At 35.2% G+C, this 21,035-nt stretch overlaps 1 protein-coding gene across 1 annotated transcript; it reads right to left on the bottom strand.

The window, feature by feature from the left end:
* Positions 1-425: 425 nt before the first annotated feature.
* LOC103972752 (transcription factor MYB78) lies at positions 426-1,751 on the bottom strand. Its single transcript, XM_009387097.3, has 3 exons — positions 1,482-1,751; positions 1,261-1,390; positions 426-1,196 (listed from the first exon to the last, which is right to left on the bottom strand). The coding sequence occupies exons 1-3, from the start codon at positions 1,585-1,587 to the stop codon at positions 767-769; spliced, it is 666 nt and encodes a 221-aa protein (XP_009385372.1). The 5' UTR covers positions 1,588-1,751; the 3' UTR covers positions 426-766.
* Between the last annotated feature and the right edge of the window lie 19,284 nt (positions 1,752-21,035).

Genomic DNA, 21,035 nt, shown 5'->3' on the forward strand with positions numbered 1-21,035 from the left:
TCTCCTTTTAATGCATGCTATGATAGTAATATGTGATTCATATTCTCGTAATAGTATAATAATAGAAGATTAATTCCCTTGTAACATCGCTTTTGATATCGATTAATAGTTCAAACGTGAAGAGTAGAGAGACAATATGCATCTATTTTCATATACGATTCTGATTGATCACCACCGCCTGCTACCAAGTTGGATTGATCGAGTTATGAATTAGAGAATATTATGCTTTCTTATCATACTAATCACACCATCAAGACAAACATAATTCCAATCTTCAAAACGAGAAACTATTAATATATATTTTTTTTTGTTACATCAAGTAAAAAAAAAAAGAGCAAAGGTAACCGATAAGAAATTAAAAGAATATAAAAAGATAAGGAGAGAGAAGAAAAAAGAAAAAAAAGAAGAAGAAATAGATGCGAAAGTGCATTTGAATAAGACAAGGAAAACAGAGCTTTCCTTTGAATTGCAATTTGTGTAATTTCTTTGAATCGCTGGTGTCCTCCACTGACTACTGCATCGACTTATATCAGAAGCAACATCTATTCTTGATCGTTAAAGCTCATGAGTAGAGAGTTTGCATTTCGGTAGAGATTTCACCGCAATAAGTCGACTAATGCATGTATGGAGACTATGTTTAGAGGGGATATCGAGCACATATATGTGAAAGATTGAGATGATGATTGGATGAATCAATAACTTCTTCTTCTTCCAAATCCATGCTGTCTCTTCTGTCTTCACAATTACTTCCTTTCTCTCCTTCCTTCTAAAGCTCTTGCTGCGACCAAACCTCCACCATGCTCCACAAGCTCTCTTCCCAATCCAGTGACCCCAAGCCATCACAAGCTCCGGGACTCGGTACGCTCTCTGAAGCTGTCACAACATCGCACGCCTGCGTGCTGCTGGCGGTGCCGCCGGTCGCTGAAACTGACGCGTACTGTGTCTCGGAAGTCTGACCGACCTCAACGCTTCCCTCTGCCGGTCGCTCACAGGCCAATGGGGCAGAGCTGCCGCCGGAAGACGCGAGGATCCTCTCGGCAAGTCGAGGCATCCACATGTACCTCACCATGTCCTTGAACCGCTGGCTGTCAACGTCGCACCGGAGCTGCTTCGCTTGCTTCTCCACCCTCGTTCTCCAGTAGTTCTTGATCTCGTTGTCCGTCCTCCCCGGCAAGCACTGCGCTATCTTCGACCACCTACAAGGCAACATGGTGAGGAAGATGTCATCGTTGAGAGGTCTTCGTCGAGATCGTTGCTCACCGGTTCCCCCAGCGAGAGTGGAGCTCGAGGATGAGGAGCTGCTCTTCGGGAGTGATGTTGCCGCGGCGGACGTCCGGGCGGAGATAATTGAGCCACCGGAGCCGGCAGCTCTTGCCTGTTCTCCTCAGACCTGTTCGATCCGGAACGAAGACCAACATCATGAAGACAAAGAACCTAACACAGTCTTGCTTTGATTCTCATGAAAGGGATGAGTCCGCTACCTGCACAGCGAGCGAGCGAATTCCATTGGCCCTCGCCATGGCTAGCGATGTAGTTCATCAGCAACAGGTCTTCTTCCACAGTCCACGCCCCTTTTCTCACCTCCATCTCGTTCTCACCGGTTGGTGTGTCTTCTCCAACCTTGAAGTCGGACTCTTATAGAGGTTCATCATGTGGAAGAAGACGTGTGATGGAGTCGGGCATAACGCGACTTGTTTAAGCTCTGTAAAGCCTGAAGAAGGGGGTCTGGAGTTTGACTTGAGCTGTGATGTGTGTTTTCTGTGCTCTGGTCTTCCATGGCTCCCAAGTGGTCTGCAATAAGGTCAGAAGAGTAGACCAGCCACCGCAGGAGATGCCAAGAGCTGAGGATGCTCAGCTTACGTGGTCCAAGTTTGACTGACATGGATCTAAGCTACTTCATTTTCTTTCTTTTGGATGGGGATGGGGTACACTTGTGTATCTTCTTGAAGCGGAAAACAAAGAAGAGTGTCAAAGTAATGAGTCGGATGGTTGACCTGCAGTGGCCAATCGAGTCCATTGCTTTTCCTCCAACCCATAGGAACAGATGAAGACATATAGCCCACCTTGAATTCACTTGATGTAAAATGAATGAGGCCTGTCTCATCCTTTGCTTCTCATCCTGCTTGTCTTGCTTGAGAAGAACAAAAAGCTCAAAAATCTCAAAGTGAGAATGAGAAGAGATAATGGCAATTGTTTCTTAGTCTCTCTGTTACATGTGCAGCACAACATGTTGCAATCAATCAGCCTTCTATTTGTTTGTCACTAAAAGAAGTCTCATTATGGATAACAATCAGCTTGTGGTCTCACCTTCATTTTTCTCAAGGCAAAAAATATATATATTATATTGAGTTGAGTAGACCTATATTATATTGACGTGAGATGTAATCAGAATCTCCTAATTAGATTATACCCGATTATGATGTATCTAGGAAAAAAAAAATTAATATCATTTCTTAAAAAAGAATTAATTATATTTAATTTTATCAAAAAATATTTCATGTTGACTACAATGGTAACTTGGTAAGGTGTAGCTGATTAGGATCTCACGTCGAACATAATATAGTCGAACGAGAATTGTTATCTAGTTATAAGTGGATTGTAAGTGTAAACTCACTCTTAAATTATTGGAGCTACTCAAGAAAAATACGACAACAAAAATAACGAGTGAGAAGTTAGCTATTCTCTATAAATGGAGGAAGCACAATCTCATCGTAACATTGTGATATCAGAGCGGATAAATAGTTTGAGCAAACAGTAACATTGTGACATCGTAACAAATCGAGCAAAACGAGGCAAGTTGAACTATTGTCCTAAGCAGCCACAGCAGGTGGAGCGGTGGAGATCGACAATAGCCTAATCAAATGCACCAGTAATTTGGCGAACAAAATAATTAACAGTAAATTCACACTTGCAGGAGGGCAGCAAGGAGCTCGGTAGAAAGAAGGATGCATGCGTTGCACGAGGATAAAAATTTGTTTGTATGTTGCAACTTTCTCGTGATGTTGAAAAGGATTTTGCTTGTTCGTACGGCCTGTTCTTGCGTGTTGGATGTGATGATGGTCCCGATTAAGCTTCAGTCTCTCTCCGCGTCTCAAAACACTGTCATTTTGGACGGATTAGAGTCGACGGAGAGAGGACTCCGCCAACAAGAAGACCTTCAAACAAAAAGACAACACTTCAATGCCCATTGCACTAGTAGAATAATTCTTCTCCCTCTCTCTCTCCATGAAAAGAAAGAGCAGATGACATATTCATAGTACACTAACACAGCAGTAATAATAGACATCTAGATCGCAATGTGAAGAGAGATATTTCTTGATATTGCTCTCCATCTGAACGTGGTGCTCAAGTGTTCTCACAGAACTATTGATATCATATTGGAAAGAAAGATCAAGATTTTGCTAGAGCATCAGGAATAGTTTTTTTTTTTTTTTTTTGGTGTGTGCTATCACAAGGTCAAAAATGTTCTAATTGATTCAACAATTATCAACTAATGACAACAATAAAAGAGTGACGGTGAGAATGATGAAGGAATACGGCAACAAAGACCGAACAATATGAGAATTTTTTTCTAGTCATCCAATCACCATAGGAAGTGCAAACCAAGTGAAAGGGGGTTGGTGTAGTTTTAGATGGTGAACAAAGCATATGAAGTCCATATTTCTAAGCAGAGAAAACCTTTCACATGATAAAAAGGAAATCACATCAATTTGATGCTTGTCTAAATATTGTCAACTAGAAGCCTAACCCTATCAAACAACTGCATTAAATTAATTGGTCTAATTGTTTATATTACTAAAAAACAATTCTACTTAGTGCAGTCCCTATTACCATTGAAACCAAATGAAGTCCACCTTCTTTTATGTTTTCTTCTCTAACAAGACAAGAATGAGCTGGTTATCGCATAAAAGAATATTGCCAAGGAGATTAGTCTAAACATTGTAGTGGAGGCATCTCTCTTCTCTCTGATCTTTAGATTGTATCAAGGGAACCAACTGCTAAGAATCCAAACAAGTTGTTCCATGAAAGCTTTCCACAAGACTTTTCTTTCTTTACAATTAATGATAGAAAGAACTTAAAGTTTTGCTATTAGGAAACATAATAAGAACACATGAGGGAAATGAGAGTAGAAGTTGAGAAAAGCTACTAGCTTTGGCTTAGTTTGTGGATACTTTTCAGTGTGGCTTTGTTTCTAGATGAAGTGTCTTTTTGACCTAAACATCACATGAGAGAAATGAGAGTAGAAGTTGAGAGAAGCTATTAGCTTTGGTTTAGTTTGTGGATACTTTTTGAGTGTGGCTTTGTGTCAAGATGAAGTTTCTTTTTGACCTAAACATCACGATGTGAATAATGTTTCTCAGCCTCTACTTTGAGTGTAGTCTTCTAACTTCAAATGCATGTTGTTAATAATGTAATACTGGCTTTGCATTACACTGTCATTGGGCCCTACTCTGACAACTGCTTGACTTTAGGCTGTTTAGTTTGACAACATAATGTTCAGGTTCACACCAACAATTTCCTTTTGGTGCAGAGTTCGACTTATGATTTGATATCCAATATGGACAATCTCAACGGATTAAGTCAACATTGTGGATCTAACTAAGAATAATGTTGCACTCACTCAAGCTTCATGCGACATACCAAACAAAAGATTAGGTGGTGACTATGGAGTTGGCTGCTCTATTACTTCATGAGTTACGCTTCTGTTTCAACATGGGTTTGATAGATTCTTCCTTGTCAGAAACCTAAAACAAAAATCTGATTCGGTAAAAGAAACTTTCAGTTTGCTGTAATGCATCACAAAAATTTCTGGTAAATTAAATAGCTTGCAACTATAATGGAGACGAGAGTTAATTAAGATGATTGAAAAGAAATAAAAAAGGCTAATATCTCAGTAGAAAGAAGATGAGGAAGCTTAGATATCTTTGATTGTTTTGCTTCCATGATAAGATTCCACATAGACCGTTGTTAATGGAGAGTCGTAGTGCTATTACATTACCGATGAGCTGGTATCATCAATAACACATGTTGATCGAGCTGGTGACTCTTGCATGTTTCGAAAGGTCATTTCGAAGTGTTGTTGGTGGCGTCAGAGAGGATAAGGATGTCTCACAGGGAAGTGAGTGTTACTGTGTCATCCATGTATGAGATGCAAGGTGATGAATGTTAAGTAGTCCCACCACCCATGTTGTCAAGTGGTTGAACATAAATAATAATTAATGATTGAAAGAGGAAGAGGAGGAAAATAGAATGTTTCATCTGAGGACGATGGTTGATTTAAGTTCGATCTTTATGATCTTCTAATGTATTGTTTTTTATGCCAGGCTCTATAAGATGATTGAGGTAGATCTCCATTTTATTTTATTTTATTTTATTTTATGCTATCTCTACCGGCGAGAACTGATTGTTCTCGTGAGTTTACTGTTGAAACTCATGTCAGTGATTATTTTATAGGCTAAGAATTATTCTTGATTATATATATATATATATATATATATATATATGTATATGTATATGTATATCCTCTAGTTGATCTAATAATGACTCTTTATAATTTAATTAATTTTAATTAGTGGAAGAGTTTTATAGGATAAGAATTATTCTCGATAACGTATATTCTTTTTGATTTAATAAGAACTCTCTGTAATCCAATTGATTTTGACGAAGAGTTTTCTTTGGCTTCCTCTTGTTTTCTTTCTTCACACTAAAGGGTTTTATATGTAAATCTATTTTCTTATTTTATTATTTTGTTAATTGATTGACTTGAGCATTATATTTTGTTACAACTCGACGATATCCTATTATATTTTCTTTTTTATCAATTATTTGATATTTGATTTTCTATCATATTATTATAAGATTGAACTTTATTACGTATGTCAATCCTTGATGTAACACTTTACGAGTAAATAATTTTATGAGAATTTATCGATTGGTCAGAAAAATAGATGTGTGATATATGTTATTGCCGTCTGATAATTTGATCCTTAATAAAGTATAAGTGGATAACAATATGCTTCGAGTGAAAATAGAATATCAAATTCAAGCATAAATAAATAGCATAGATATTGTCATACTAAATTGTTAGAGTGAGAGTAAATGTCTATTGAATCTTGGATCTTGACGATGAAGTCAATTGTCATTTGGTTATCTAATCCGTATGTTGAGATAAGTGTGCAGGATTAATTACGATGGCAGTAAAACATGCAACAGGTGTTAAGCCGGAGTCGAGACCAAGATCACGTTGGGAGTTCGAGAGTTCGTCGGAAGTCCGGACGGTCGTCGGAGGTTCTGAGAGAACAATCCGAGAAGTCCAAGAGCTTACCGAAGAAGCTCATCGAAACTCACCAAGAGGATCGTCGCAAGTCTAGGAGTTTGCCGGGAGTCCGCTGGAGCATCGCCGAGGGTTCGTCGGATGTTCGCCGGAAGAAGCGATTGAAGCATCGGAACACAATCTGTAGTATTGATGTCTTAATTATCGTAGTTAGCATGTAGATTAAGTTAGGATTGGGAGGTGATACCATTAACTTAATTTGGGGCCAATTGAGCTCTTGGCAGACCCAAATTGGGTCGAATGAATCAACCCATTCGGACCTAGAATTCCTTGCCGGCGGTGGCACCGCCCAGGAGACTCGGTCTCCCAAAAGTTTTGAGCGATAGTACCGCCCCTGTCAAGCGGTGGTACCGCCTCAGCTTGATCTCCGAGCAATGTCAGGCAATAGTACCACCCAAACTGAGCGATAGTACCGCCCAGTTATGGCGGTGGTACCGCCAGGACTCCGAAAATCCAGGAATGAACACTTTTGAGCTCCAATTTCAAACTGATTGAGGCTTATATAAACCCCACCCTTTCCTGCATGAAAGGGCACCGAAAGCCTGCTTTTATTCTGAGTATTTGAGAGCTTAAAAGTGTTGTAAAAGGCTAGAATTTCTCTCCCTCTTTTCTTTCTAAGTCTTGATCATTCAAGAGAGAAGTGAAAACTTATAAGGGTTGTCTCCTAAGCCCATCAAAAGGAGAAAAGCTGTAAAAGGGTGGTTGACCTTCGCCTATTGAAGGAAAGCCTCTAGTGGATGTCGGTGACCTCGTTGGAGGAGGAAGCCAAAAGTGGATGTAGGTCAAGATTGATCAAACCACTCTAAATCTCGGTTTGCATTTACATTCTGCTCTTTATCTTAACTGCAAACTGCCTCCGTTGCTTTACATAAACTATACTTTCGTTTGCTCTCAAGTTAAAGATCTTTCCGAAATGATTTTTGTACGAAGTCTTTTTTAACCAATGAAAGTTTTCCGCTGCACCAATTCACCCCCCTCTTAGTGCTCTTGATCCTAACAATTGGTATCAGAGCGGGTTCACTCTTAATTGGATTAAAATCCAAGAAAGATGGTATATGCCGAAAACCAAGAGGGTCAATGGGATAGACTACACCTATTGGAAGACCCGAATGAGGATCTTTCTTATTTTCATGGATTTTAAACTTTGGAATATTGTTGAAAATGGATTTTCAAAGTCTTCTTTTCCAATGATCAATTGGAATGAATTGGAGAAGAAGACTTTCGCTCTAAATGCAAAGGCTATGAATGTCTTATTTTATGCACTTAATAAAAACGAGTTCAATCATGTTTTGATTTATGAAACTGCATTTGATATTTGGCATATACTCGAAGTGACTCACAAAGGCACGAGTAGAGTGAAAAAGTCAAAAATCAATCTCTTAGTACATTCTTATGAACTTTTTCGAATGAAATCGAGTGAAACCATAGGAGACATGTACACCCGTTTTACGGATGTCGTCAATGGTCTAAAATGACTCGATAAAAGTTTTTCGGATTTCGAGCTCGTTAATAAAATTCTAAGATCCCTTCTAAAGAGTTGGGAACCTAAAGTCACTGTTATTCAAGAGGCTAAAGATTTAAACAACTTTCCTCTTGAAGAATTAATCGGGTTATTATTGACCTACAAAATGACTTGCAAAGCTCATGAAGAGCATGAGGACACCCTTCCAAAGAATAGGAAGGATATGACACTTAGAACTCAAGAAAACCACTTGAGAGAAAACTCAAGTGATGAGGACTTTGACGATGACTTGGCACTTCTAACAAGAAAATTTAAAAAATTCATTAAAAGAAATAAATTTAAAAATGACACTAAAAATAAATTTGAACCCAAAAAGGACCAAGTTATTTGCTACAAATACAAGAAGCTGGGACACTATAAAAGTGATTATCTCCAAGCCAAGAAGAGAACACCAACGAAGAAGGCGCTCAAAGCAACATGGGATGACTCAAGCGCATCTGAAGAAGAGGAGTCCAACACCGAACAAGTTGCTCATTATGCACTTATGGCTATTGGAGAGGAGGTATCAAATTTAATTGATGTAGATTTATCATTTGATGAATTGTTAAATGCTTTTCATGATTTATTTGATGAATACAAAATAATTAGTAGAAAATATAAATTATTAAAAAAAAAGTATGATATTCTTGTTAGTAATTTTGATAAATTAAAAATTGAACATAATGATTGTTTAGTTCCATATACGAAATGTCATGACTTAGAAGTACTCCAAAAGGAGAACTTGCTACTCAAGGACACCTTGAAAAAATTCGAGTTTGGTAGCAAGTCCTTGAACATGATCTTTAACGATAAGGGTCACGTTCCTAAAAGAAGTGAAATTGGATTTGTGAGGAGCTCTTACTAAAATCCAACCACTTTCATTAAAGTCCCTATCTTGCATGTTTCGCACCAAAACAAATGTAACTTTTATTACAAACATGGACATAGAACTTATCATTGTCCATTCAAGAAGATTAGTCCTAACAAATTGATTTGGGTTCCTAAAGGAACCATAATAAATTTCATGCAACATGACAAACAATTTAGATTGGTTTTTGAGGCACCCAAGATTAAATGGGTACCTAAAAATCATCCTTTTTTGTAGAAACATATATCACCATAAGCTAGGAGCAAGAGATGGTACCTTGATGGTGTATGCTCAAGGTATATGACCGGAGATCCATCTCAATTCTCTAAGCTCACTAGCATAGACGAAGGCTATGTCACCTTCGGAAACAACAATAAGGGTAAAATCATTGACAAAGGAACCATAGGTAATAAATCTAACTTTTTTATTGAAGATGTTTTGTTAGTTAATGGTTTAAAACATAACCTCTTGAGTATTAGTCAATACTGTGATAAAGGATATATTGTCAAATTCGAATCTAATGCTTATATCATTAAAAAACCACCCAAAAACACATCTATGGTTGCATTAAAACAAAATAACATATACACCATTGACATCAATGATCTTTATAATGAAATGTGTTTCTCAATTTTGAATGATGATGCTTGGCTTTGGCATAGGAGATTAGGTCATGCTAGCATGAAACTAATCACTTAAATTTCATCCAAATAACTTGTAAGCCTTATATCAAATTCATCAAAGATAATATGTGTGATACTTGTCAATTAGAAAAACAAATAAATGGTAGCTTCAAATCTAAGAATCAAATAAGCACATCTAGACCTTTGTAATTGATCCATATGGACTTATTCAGACCAATCTCTACATCAAGCCTAGGAGGTAGCAAATATGCTTTTGTTATTGTAGATGATTATAGTAGATACACATGAACTTATTTCTAGAAACACAAAAGTGAATGCTTTAGATATTTCACCAAGTTTTATAAACTTGTTCAAAATAAAAAGGGTTCTATGATTTCATCAATTCGAAGTGATCACGATGATGAATTTCAAAACCGTGATCTCCAAGAATTTTGTGAATCTAATGGATACAACCATAACTTCTCTACTCTAAGAAATCCACAACAAAATGGAATAGTAGAAAGAAATGGTAAGAACCATGTTGAATGAACATAGTCTACCCAAATATTTTTGGGCCGAAGCCGTAAACACGGCATGCTATGTTATAAATAGAATTCTAGTAAGACCCTTACTCACCAAAATCCCTGATGAGTTGTGGAACAACAAAAAAACCAATGTTTCATATTTTAAAGTTTTAGGATATAAGTATTTTATATTGAATAAAAAAGATGCCTTAGGAAAATTTGATGCTAAATCCGATGAAGAAATTTTTCTTGGTTATTCCTCGATTTCTAAAGTATTTTGTATCTTCAATAAAAGAACTTTAATTATAGAAAAATCCATTCAAGTTGTTTTCAATGAGATTTTCGAAATCAAGAAAAATGATTTTGATGATGATGTTAATTTCGATTCTTTGAATTTAAATGAAACCCCTTCTCCAACTAGCAACTTGGATGCATCCACTTCCGAAATATCTTTATCCAAGGATTGGAAGTATGTAGATGCTCATCCTAATGAGCTAATCATAGGAGACACATCTAAGGGGGTTCAAACACATTCTTCTCTTAAAATTTTTTATACCAACGTCGCTTTTCTCTCCCAAATTGAACCTAAATGTATTGACAAAGCCATGAAAGATGATTCATAGATTATCGCAATGCAAGATGAGTTAAATCAATTTGAGAGAAATGAGGTGTGGAAGCTTGTTCCTAGGCCAAATGACCATTTAGTTATTGATACTAAATGGGTCTTTAGAAACAAGCAAGATGAATCTGGTATCGTGGTTAGAAACAAGGCTAGATTAGTGACCAAAGATTTCAATCAAGAAGAAGATATCAATTACGAAGAAACCTTCACTCCTGTGGCTCGATTAGAAGCCATAAGAATGCTCCTTGCCTATGCTAGTAGTAATAATTTTAAGTTATTTCAAATGTATGTTAAAAGTATTTTTCTAAATGACTTTATTTCTGAAGAAGTTTATGTTGAATAATCTCCCAGATTTGAGAATAATAATCTCTCTAATTATGTATTTAGATTAACTAAAGCTCTCTATGGTTTAAAACAAGCCCCAAGGGTTTGGTATGAGAGACTTAGTTCATTTCTTATTGGAAATAATTTCTCTAAAGGCAAGGTCGATACTACATTGTTTATCAAAAATTTTGAAAATAATTTTCTCATTGTTCAAATTTATGTTGATGATATTATCTTCGGTTCTATGAATGAATCTCTTTGTGAATCTTTTGCTAAAACTATGAGCCTTGAGTTTGAAATGAGTTTGATGTGAGAATTAACCTTCTTTTTAGGCTTACAAATTAAGCAACTAAGTAATGACATATTTATTAGTCAAATTAAATACGCTTTATATTTGCTAAAAAGATTTAATATAGATAGCTCAAAAGCTATCAACACTTCTATGAGCACCTCCACTAAGTTAGAAATTGATGAAAGTGGAAAAAGTTTTGATCAAAAAACTTATAGGGGTATGATAGGAAGTTTACTTTACCTCACTACAACTAGACCAGATATCATGTTTAGTGTAGGACTTTGTGCTAGGTTTCAATCGAATCCTAAGATATCTCATCTCAAAGCAGTTAAAAGAATACTTAGATATCTTAAAGGTACTACAAATCTAGGATTATGGTATTCTGAGAATTTTGAGCTAATTGCTTATGCTGATGCGGATTTTGCTGGGTGTAGACTAGATAGAAAAAGCACATCAGGAACATATCAATTTTTAGGATATGCCCTTGTTTCCTGATCATCTAAGAAACAAAACTCGGTTGCACTATCAACAACCGAAGCTAAATATATTGCAGCTAGTGCATGCTGTGTGTAAGTTATGTGGATGAAAAACATCTTAAAAGTATTTTCATTAAATGTGATAACACAAGTGCAATATGCTTAACAAAGAATCTCATTCAACACTCAAGAACAAAGCATATTGATATTAGACATCACTTTATATGAGATCATGTCACTAATCATGATGTAATTATAGAGTTCATTGATATTAAACATCAACTAGCTGATATTTTTACAAAGCCTTTAAGTGAAGAACAATTTGATTTCATTAGAAGAGAATTAGGAATGTTGATTTATCCGAATGTATGAACTTATTAAATTGGTTTTTTGGACTTTCTTGATTCTATGATCAATCACTTAATGCTAAAAATCTTATGATATGAATTTTACATGACTATATGCTTCAATAACATATTAGAAATTGTGTGTCTTGATTTCCATGATGATAAGCATGTTTACCTTCATAATTGCGTTTGAAAAGCTATGGCAAAACTTTGTCTGAATGCATGAATTTGTTAAACTTTATTTTCGGACTTTCTTGATCCTAATAATGCATGATTTTGTATTTCTCTTCCGGATTAAATGTATTTCTTGAATGGAGCTTTCATGAGCCTATATCATATCAAGTTTATTTCATATCAATGCTCCATGATTTTTGACATATGGAATTGATTAACAAATGTATCTCTCATGGATTTACCTTATGAAAAATAATTTTTAATCGAGAAATGGATTTGATAAAATGAATTCCTTCTTGAGGAAGGAAGACTTTTTTTTAATGAACACTTGCAAGAATTTAATTTCATATGTATATCTTGATTCTTATAAAAATGAAGCATGATTTAATCTCTTATCATTTTTAACTTCATTCAAAGTTAATTCACAATGGCTTTTTTCCTTCGTACAAAAAAATTAATGACAAATAAGGAAGAAGTAATGAAAGCTATCTCCTTAATGGACTTTTGAATGATACCATGTCATGATTGCTTGAAAAATAATTTATATGAATGGTATCTTATGGTTGAAAAATAACATGAATCTTTACCACACTTATTACTATGCTTGAAATACGCTTGAATCGTTCTCCTTTTTGTTGATGGCAAAGGGGGAGAAAAATATGGTAAATTGATGATAGAATGAATTGCTATGATTGTCATATTTGCATTAATGATAAGATATCTAGAGCTTACATTATAATTTTACAATGTTGATATCTTACCAAATTGCTATGATTGTCATATTTGCATCATGTTAAGATATCTAGAGCTTACATCACAATCTTACAAATTGACATCTTGCTATGTGATAAATTGCTACGATTGCTATCTTTCACATATGAAATATAAGACTTGAAAATGGATGTCAAGTCTTGACATCATTTTCACAAAGATACATCATGATAGGAATCATGATAGGGGTATTGATAAATTTAAATGAACTTAACTTATCAATATGTCTCTTGAATTCAAAGGCTTTGAATTCAAGAATGACTTATCTCAAGTATGACATATAGAGAGGAGTTAAGGTTAACTCTGTCATGAATTGATTGTCATCATAAAAAAGGAGGAGATTGTTGAATCTCGGATTTTGATGATGAAGTCAATTGTCATTTGGTTATCTAATCCGTATGTTGAGATAAGTGTGCAAGATTAACTATGATGGTAGTAAGACATGCAGCAGGTGTTAAGCTGGAGTCAAGACCAAGATCACATTGAGGGTTCGAGAGTTCGTCAAAAGTCCGAACGATCATCAGAGGTTCTGAGAGAACAATCCGAGAAGTCCAAGAGCTTGCCAAAGAAGCTCGTCGGAACTCGCCAAGAGGATCGTCGCAAGTCCAGGAGTTTGCTGGGAGTCCGCTAGATAATCGTCAAGAGTTCGTTGGATGTTCGCCGAAAGCTTATCGGAAGAAGCGATTGACGCACCGGAACACGATCTATAGTATGGATGTCTTAATTGTCATAGTTAATATGTAGATTAAGTTAGGATTGGGAGGTGATCCCATTAACTTAATCTGGGGCCAATTGTGCCCTTGGCAGACCCAAATTGGGCTGAATGGATTAGCCCATTCGGACCCAGAATTCCTGATCGGCGGTGGTACCGCGTAGGAGACTCGGTCTCTCAGGAGTTCTGGGCAATAGTACCGTCCCTGTCAGACGATGGAACCGTTGGCAATTATTACTGTCAGCGATGGTACCGCCCCTGTCAAGTGGTGGTACCGCCTGAGCTCGGTCTCCGAGCAATGTCAGGCGGTAGTACCGCCCAAACTGAGCGGTAGTATCGCTCAGTGACAGATGACAGGCGGTATACCGCTCAATTATGGCGGTGATACCGCTAAGACCCCGGAAATCCAGGAATGGATACTTTTGAGCTCCAATTTCAGACTGATTTGGACCTATATAAACCCCACCCTTTCCTACATGAAAGGGCACTGAAAACTTGCTTTTATTCTGAGTATTTGAGAGCTTAAAAGTATTGTAAAAGGCTAGAGTTTCTCTCCCTCTTTTCTTTCTAAGTCTTGATCATTCAAGAGAGGAATGAAAACATATAAGGGTTGTCTCCTAAACCCATCAAAAGGAGAGAAACTGTAAAAGGGTGGTTGACCTTCGTCTATTGAAGGAAGGCCTCTAGTGGACGTCGGTGACCTCGTCGGAGGAGGAAGTCAAAAGTGGATGTAGGTCAAGATTGATCGAACCACTCTAAATCTTGGTTTGTATTTACATTCTGCTCTTTATCTTAACTGCAAACTGCCTCCGTTGCTTTACATCAACTATATTTCTGTTTGCTCTCAAGTTAAAGATTTTTTCAAAATGGTTTTCATACGAAGTCTTTTTGAACCGAGGAAAATTTTTCGCTGTACTAATTCACCCCCCACCTCCTCTTAGTGCTCTTGATCGAAACAATGTCAAGCAAGTTAGTGATCAAATTAAGTTTTACAATAATGGTACTAATGACATACTTTAGTGATAGAGTGTCCAACTAGTTTTTCTTTATTAGAGTTCCAATTAACATATAGAAGATGAGAAAATGATGATTATTTTTGAATGAGAAGATCATGATTAAGTATCCTTTAAAGTGTTATATGATATTTTACTGCAGATCAATTAGTACAAGACCAATATATGAATTATAATATTTTGTTAGCTATAAATGAAATATCTAGATGAGTAAGAGATAAATAAGATAGAAAATCAAATATTTATAGATATTATGTGAAGTCTATAGTAAATTTATCATCATATAATTTGAGTGACTCATTTAAGTAAAGTTAATTAGATGACATCCTCTTTAGTGAATTATATATTTATCTTTATATTAGATAAAGAGTAATGTACTTCTTTTAAAAAAGAAAAAGATTAATAGATGTAAATATATTTTATAGTGACTATAGATATTTAATGTACAACTGATCCATCAATTGCTTACCAAATTATTATTTTTTTAGTTCGATTCGATTAAAGTAAGGTACTCCAAATATAAATTAATTGAAAGCTGCCTAATCAAATCGATTTGAGACCGATTAATCCGGTTTAGTTAATCAATTTATAATTTAAGTAATTTAAAAATATATATATTTAATGAATCTATTTAATTCAATTGAATCGAATCAGATTCTTGATTCAACCGGGTAACATGATAAAATTTATAAAATTAAGTCCATATCATTAATAATTTGATTAATCTGAATCAGTTAAAGATTTAGAATAGTAAACTCAATCGAATTGATATCTCTTAAATTAAAATTGATTTGGTTAGGTTCAAAACGAATAATCAAACTAAATAAAAGTACCCTTGAATTAAAACTGTGTAAGACATTTGTCGAAGTCCCTCGTAAAAATATTGTTAATATTTTATTGTTGTTTGTGTTAATTTGAGTAGTAATCAAACCTAAGATAAATTAAATTATCATATATTCGACGATAGGACTGATGGTTTTTTTTTTGTGTAAAATTCATGTTCAGTCTTCGGTGTAAAGTTCAAATAAATTTCTGTAAAGTCAGGTACAAAAAGGTGTCATTAGGGTAGATAGGCAGGCTACAGTGAAGGACCAAAGTTGGTATGTGACGGTGTAAGGGCAGGAGCGGAGGAGGACAACCCGCACTGTGCGGAAGACGCGGCTTCCAACGAGGATAAACGCGAGTTGGGCTGTGAGTCAGATAAGAAGAGTGGCTGTCTGCGGTGGGAGAAGAGGCAATCGGGAGGCCGCCTGCAGTGGAAGGAGAAGTGGCCGCCTACGTGGTCTGCGGTGGCCTGTGGTGGGAGAAGGAGGCGTTGGTGTTGGAGAGAATAGTTTATACTTGCTTAAGCAAGAAGGCTATGATATTGTGAGTAGGATGTGTAATATTCTTTGATGAATGATACTAAAAATTTATACAGATTGTGAAGAATTTGATTGTCATCCAATCATACTCATAAATTAGGATGATTAATGTAATAAAGATACAATAGATAAGTACAATCTGTCTGTCAATCATTTGATTTATGATCGATTCTCTAACAATATATATATATATATATATATATATATATATATATATATATATATATATATATATATATATTCCTAAGAATAAAACTCTTCTCCGGCATGGATAGGATGCAATTGGCACAGGAAACCTTTGTTTTCGACGCCATTCATAGATTGTTGGCACAGGAAACCTTTGTGTAGAGAACCATTCATGGATGAATCAACATGAGTGGGATGGGTACAACCTGCATAGAAGGAAAGAAAGGGAGACATCATGCAAGTGATACATACACAACAATCAAAAGAAGTGAACATTCAAAGAGAAAAGAGGAAGAAGAGGACAAAAGAGAGAGACCAGTTAGCTACAGTTTGAAATGAAAGAATCTGGTGTGGTCAATTCTTCTTTAGGTGAAAATGACAGAGCAAGTGGACAAAATGATCTGTTCACTTCCTACTTGCAAACCATGTTTTCAGGTCATCACCCATCTTTGGAAGCATCATCCAAATAGTTACATATCTTATTCTTCAACCATTTCCAACACCAGCAATGAGTCTTTTAGGTATTGAAAGCATCAACAGTGTCTCTTTCCCTAGCAGTAGTAAGTAAGAAAGAGTCATTCAAAGCTCAATCCAGATTGATGCTCTGCAAGAGGCCGACTTGAAAAGATGCCTATGCTTCCGATGTTGTGATGGCTGTTCTAATTTTATTTTATTTTACTTTATTCCCTAAAATACATTCTAATTTAATTTTCTAATACATTCAAGGTTATGCTCACTAGAGCATAAAATAGATTATATATCCGGTTAAATCTCCGGATCGGATTAGATTTATAATTCTTTGCATGAGAAGCTAACCAATAAGCATTCAGATTCTAAAAATATGAGATATTCTACACAAGTGGAACTTTTTACGTGACAAACAAAAATATAAGTGATTGAGGATGAGATTTGATTCTTAAATCTGGCTATCAAACAGTAAGCTGGATGGAATTAATTTCATTTCATTCTTGTTTTTGTTGCCCTCATTTCCTTTTGTTTTCTTTAAATTGACATCAAAGACCAAACTCAGATAAAATAGAATGGGGTGAATAATGGTCTCTCAGTTCTTAAATGTTCCCTTCGTATTAAAGCATTTGTTCTACGGATACCCAAACCACAGATAATATACTTAGTAGATTCAAAGTAGGCAAAGCTTCACATGCTTTAGCTGTGAAAAGCATGACATCAATGCCTGCTTTAAAGTAAGTGGACTTGGATTAGGAAGGCATAGGATGAAAGAAAGTGAAGATAAATAATCCTCCCTTCCTGAGAGGCTAAGAAAAAGACAAATATGGAAATAGAGCATCCAAGAATGCTGCATCAGCAGTAGGATAGAGATGAATAAAAAAATATTCTAAATCTAAGTTTTTGATCCACATCTTTATAGATCAATTATTTTATCAACAAAGCTGATTACAGACCACGCAAGACTCAAGACACATAAAACACCAGTGGTTCAAGTCATCAGGAACTTTGGATGATGATGCCGATGCACAAAGAACAATTTAATTCTTTGGAACATTACCTTTGCAGAAATCATGATCGGAACGTAGACATCAATTCAGTAGTTCCATTACCTGCACCTACTACCTCTAGTCCTACAACTTGCTTAAAGCCTATCCAATTGGACAAGTTCATCTAACACACTGCATCTCCTCCATTTATTATTATGCACAGGCACATCTGATGATATTCTTGTTAAGTATGGTGTTTTCTTTTCTCACATACAAAAACGGGATCATCATAAAGATGATGCAACCTTTGACATGACTAAGATTTCTGTGGCAATTCAACCAACTAGAGTGATGGTGTACTGTGGAAAGCAAGACTTTGTTGTTTGAATCTTAATTTAAATTCTTCATTAATATTTGAGTATTTCTAAAAATTTCATGTATATATAGATATATATATATATATATATATATATATATATATATATATATATATATATATATATATATATATATATATATATATATATATAAACACACACACACACACATGAAATATAGCATTGCTTCTAAAACTGGTGCTATAAATTGGAAGACATAAGGTAAGGCTTTCTATATTATTACTAAAGGAGGTGACTGATATATCTATTTAAGTGAAGCTTTAATGTCATTGTTTATCCTTTCAGGATATGAAATGTCATCTATATCTGACAAAAAAGATAGATGTACAATTAGGATACATGAACTATCATGAATATATATGTTGATCATCTGATACTCTTTTCATATCATTAGATAGCTGTCACAAGACACAGATAGAAGATGTCCCACCTTCCACTTGAAGTAATTTATTATACCCTAAGAGAACAAGTTAGCTTGTGTTCCATGCAAGAATAGCTTCTTTTAGGCCCCTTTCAATTGTTTTTATTGTATGTTGAATCTGGTGAAAGTGTAGCTTGTGTTGCATGCATGAACACCTTTTAAGTCCCTTTCAATGGTTATCATATGTTGCATCAGTTGAAAGTTAATTAATCTTTTCCACATTTACATGTTTTTGTGCAATCTTTCCAAAGTCAAGTCAAATATTTAATTGAGTGACTTAGCAAGATATATGCTGTTCTATCTGAAATCTAAAGGAATAGATGGTTTTGCTATACACGAAGACAGTAGTTGCAATTTGGGTACTTTTGTGTTGGGTGAATTTTAGAAAGAGTGCGAATCAATCTAATCAAAACCAAATGAATGGCTATAGTTTGTGTAAAATAAGCTCAATGTTATATATAAATTTAATTTGAAAATGAAGAAATTTGTAGGTTATTTACATAAGATACATAATATCATATATTGAAACTAATGAAAATATCTTAAATTTTAGGGATCCCTATTAAGTGTGGTTGACAAATGATCTTATGACATGAAACTGAATGAGAAAGGGCAATCAGATTGGTTAGAGATTCCTAACATTAGATCTTTGAATTTACCTCATTTTGCTTGATATTTATTTGAGAATTCACTTATTTATGGGTTATGAAAAATGTATCAATCTTTGTAATCAGACTCAAGTCTAACTTCATTAGTTTTTCTTAGAAAGGAAATCCAAACCCCATAATATTATTTTGGTTGTGTGAACTCATTAGGATATATAACCCATTCTAGATCGTTTAAGTCCACACATTATCCAAAATCCATTCGTCGTATCTCTATGAGAAAATGTTAAAAGACAATATATTTATATACAACTATTAAATATATAGGTCTTTTGCACCCAAATAAGTACTTCGTTTGTCACATTGTTATCAACGAAGTTTCCTCCCTCTCTATCTAATAATTATTGTTGTTGTGATTATGAGTTGGTTCTTGGTAGAATGGAAGCGTCAGCATGAAGAGCTATCCTTATTAATTAATCCAGATAGGTCACATGTAGATTCGTCCTCTTATTTTTCTTATATGGTGAAATTTTAAATTATTCTTTCCATATGAAAATTTTTATTTATTTATTTATTTATTTTGTGGCAAAGTCAAGAACATAGTCCATCTTGCATGACAGTGACGCTTCTCTCTCAACAAGCTATGGAATATACACTTTTGCCTCCCACCAAAAAAAGAAAAAAAAAAGAAACTTCAAAATTTGCAAATGTTTTCAATAACATGTAGTTTCAATTAGTTTTATGGTTTATATAATTTTTATTAAAATAACTTATTTTATAATTTCATGATTAAATAAATACTTTTTTAATACCAAACTATCAATGTGTTATTGTCACAAATGGTAGACCTGTCCCACTTATTAATCCAATACTATGAAGTTGAATTGACTTGTCCCACTTATTAAAAGCTATCATGAATATTTAGAAATTAGATGTCTCTTGATAATGTATAAACTAGTTGTTTCTTCTCTTCTCATCTACTTTGAGTGCAGATTTCTTCCAAGTTAAAAAGGATACATTGAGAAAAACAAGATCCTACAAAAAAAAATATGTTAAGATACTCGACGAGTTTTTTTCGATGATTATCGAGGTAGCAAGGAGCTCAAAGAGTTTAGTCTCATATGAGTTCCAAAGGTGATCATATACCTCAAGATATCTTCCTTTTATAAGCCTCAAACTGGTGAGAAATAATTCTTTTCAGATAGTATATTGATTATTATGCATACTTAGGTGATGCCAAATTATTATCATACTCATTAGACTAAATTTTATAGGCCCCAAACATTATTGTAATGAACTCTTATGACTCCAATTAGTCATTGGATTTCATATATCGAATCCCAATTTATCATTAAATTTGTTTATACCGCAAGGACCAATTTGATACCACCTATATAAAGCAAAATTATATAGGATCTTAATTTAAAAAAATAATGAATAAATATTTAGCTTGACTCGATGGAATCTTTGTTGTACATCACACTGATCCCCCTTTACTTGTCTCTGCAATGAGATGATCACAAATAACTGTGGGATAGATTTTGATAAATAAAATAAATTTTATTTTGTCTGAAAATATTTCATGATGTTGAGGATATAAATGCTTCGTTGCATTGGCGTATGAAGCAACTACAACCCAAGTCGGTCAACTGGATCGGTCCTCGCCTCTCTTACAAACGCTAACTACAAGGGTATTTTCGTCAAAGTAGATAAAGAGAATCTGAGCCTGTAGCCCCGCAAATGGGTCGATCCTTATCTCTCGCTGTAATCTTTTGTTCCCAGATTACCCCTCAGTGGATTGGTATGTGGCCGCCATATCCAATGGTAGTTTCGTCAACTAAAGGATCCAAGAATCCGAGCCGCAGTCCTCGGATCGACTTAACCTCGCTCCGAACACTCAATTCCCAATTACCCCTTGTCAGATTACAATGAGATTCTCCTCGATCCAACGGTCGATATCTCCTTCCGGAAGATGTCGGCAACCCTCGGAACAGATCCGACCGTGATTCCCCTTCATCGTGCGGCT

This window comes from Musa acuminata, chromosome BXJ3-11 (genome assembly GCF_036884655.1).
Source record: "Musa acuminata AAA Group cultivar baxijiao chromosome BXJ3-11, Cavendish_Baxijiao_AAA, whole genome shotgun sequence".
Taxonomy (NCBI): domain Eukaryota; kingdom Viridiplantae; phylum Streptophyta; class Magnoliopsida; order Zingiberales; family Musaceae; genus Musa; species Musa acuminata.

Excerpts from the sequence above, each read along its gene's own strand:
- LOC103972752 (XM_009387097.3), bottom strand. The coding sequence starts at position 1,587 with ATGGAGGTGAGAAAAGGGGCGTGGACTGTGGAAGAAGACCTGTTGCTG. Across the intron at positions 1,391-1,481 it reads TTCGCTCGCTCGCTGTGCAG|GTCTGAGGAGAACAGGCAAG; the intron begins GTAGCGGACTCA and ends CGGATCGAACAG. Across the intron at positions 1,197-1,260 it reads CACTCTCGCTGGGGGAACCG|GTGGTCGAAGATAGCGCAGT; the intron begins GTGAGCAACGAT and ends GTTGCCTTGTAG.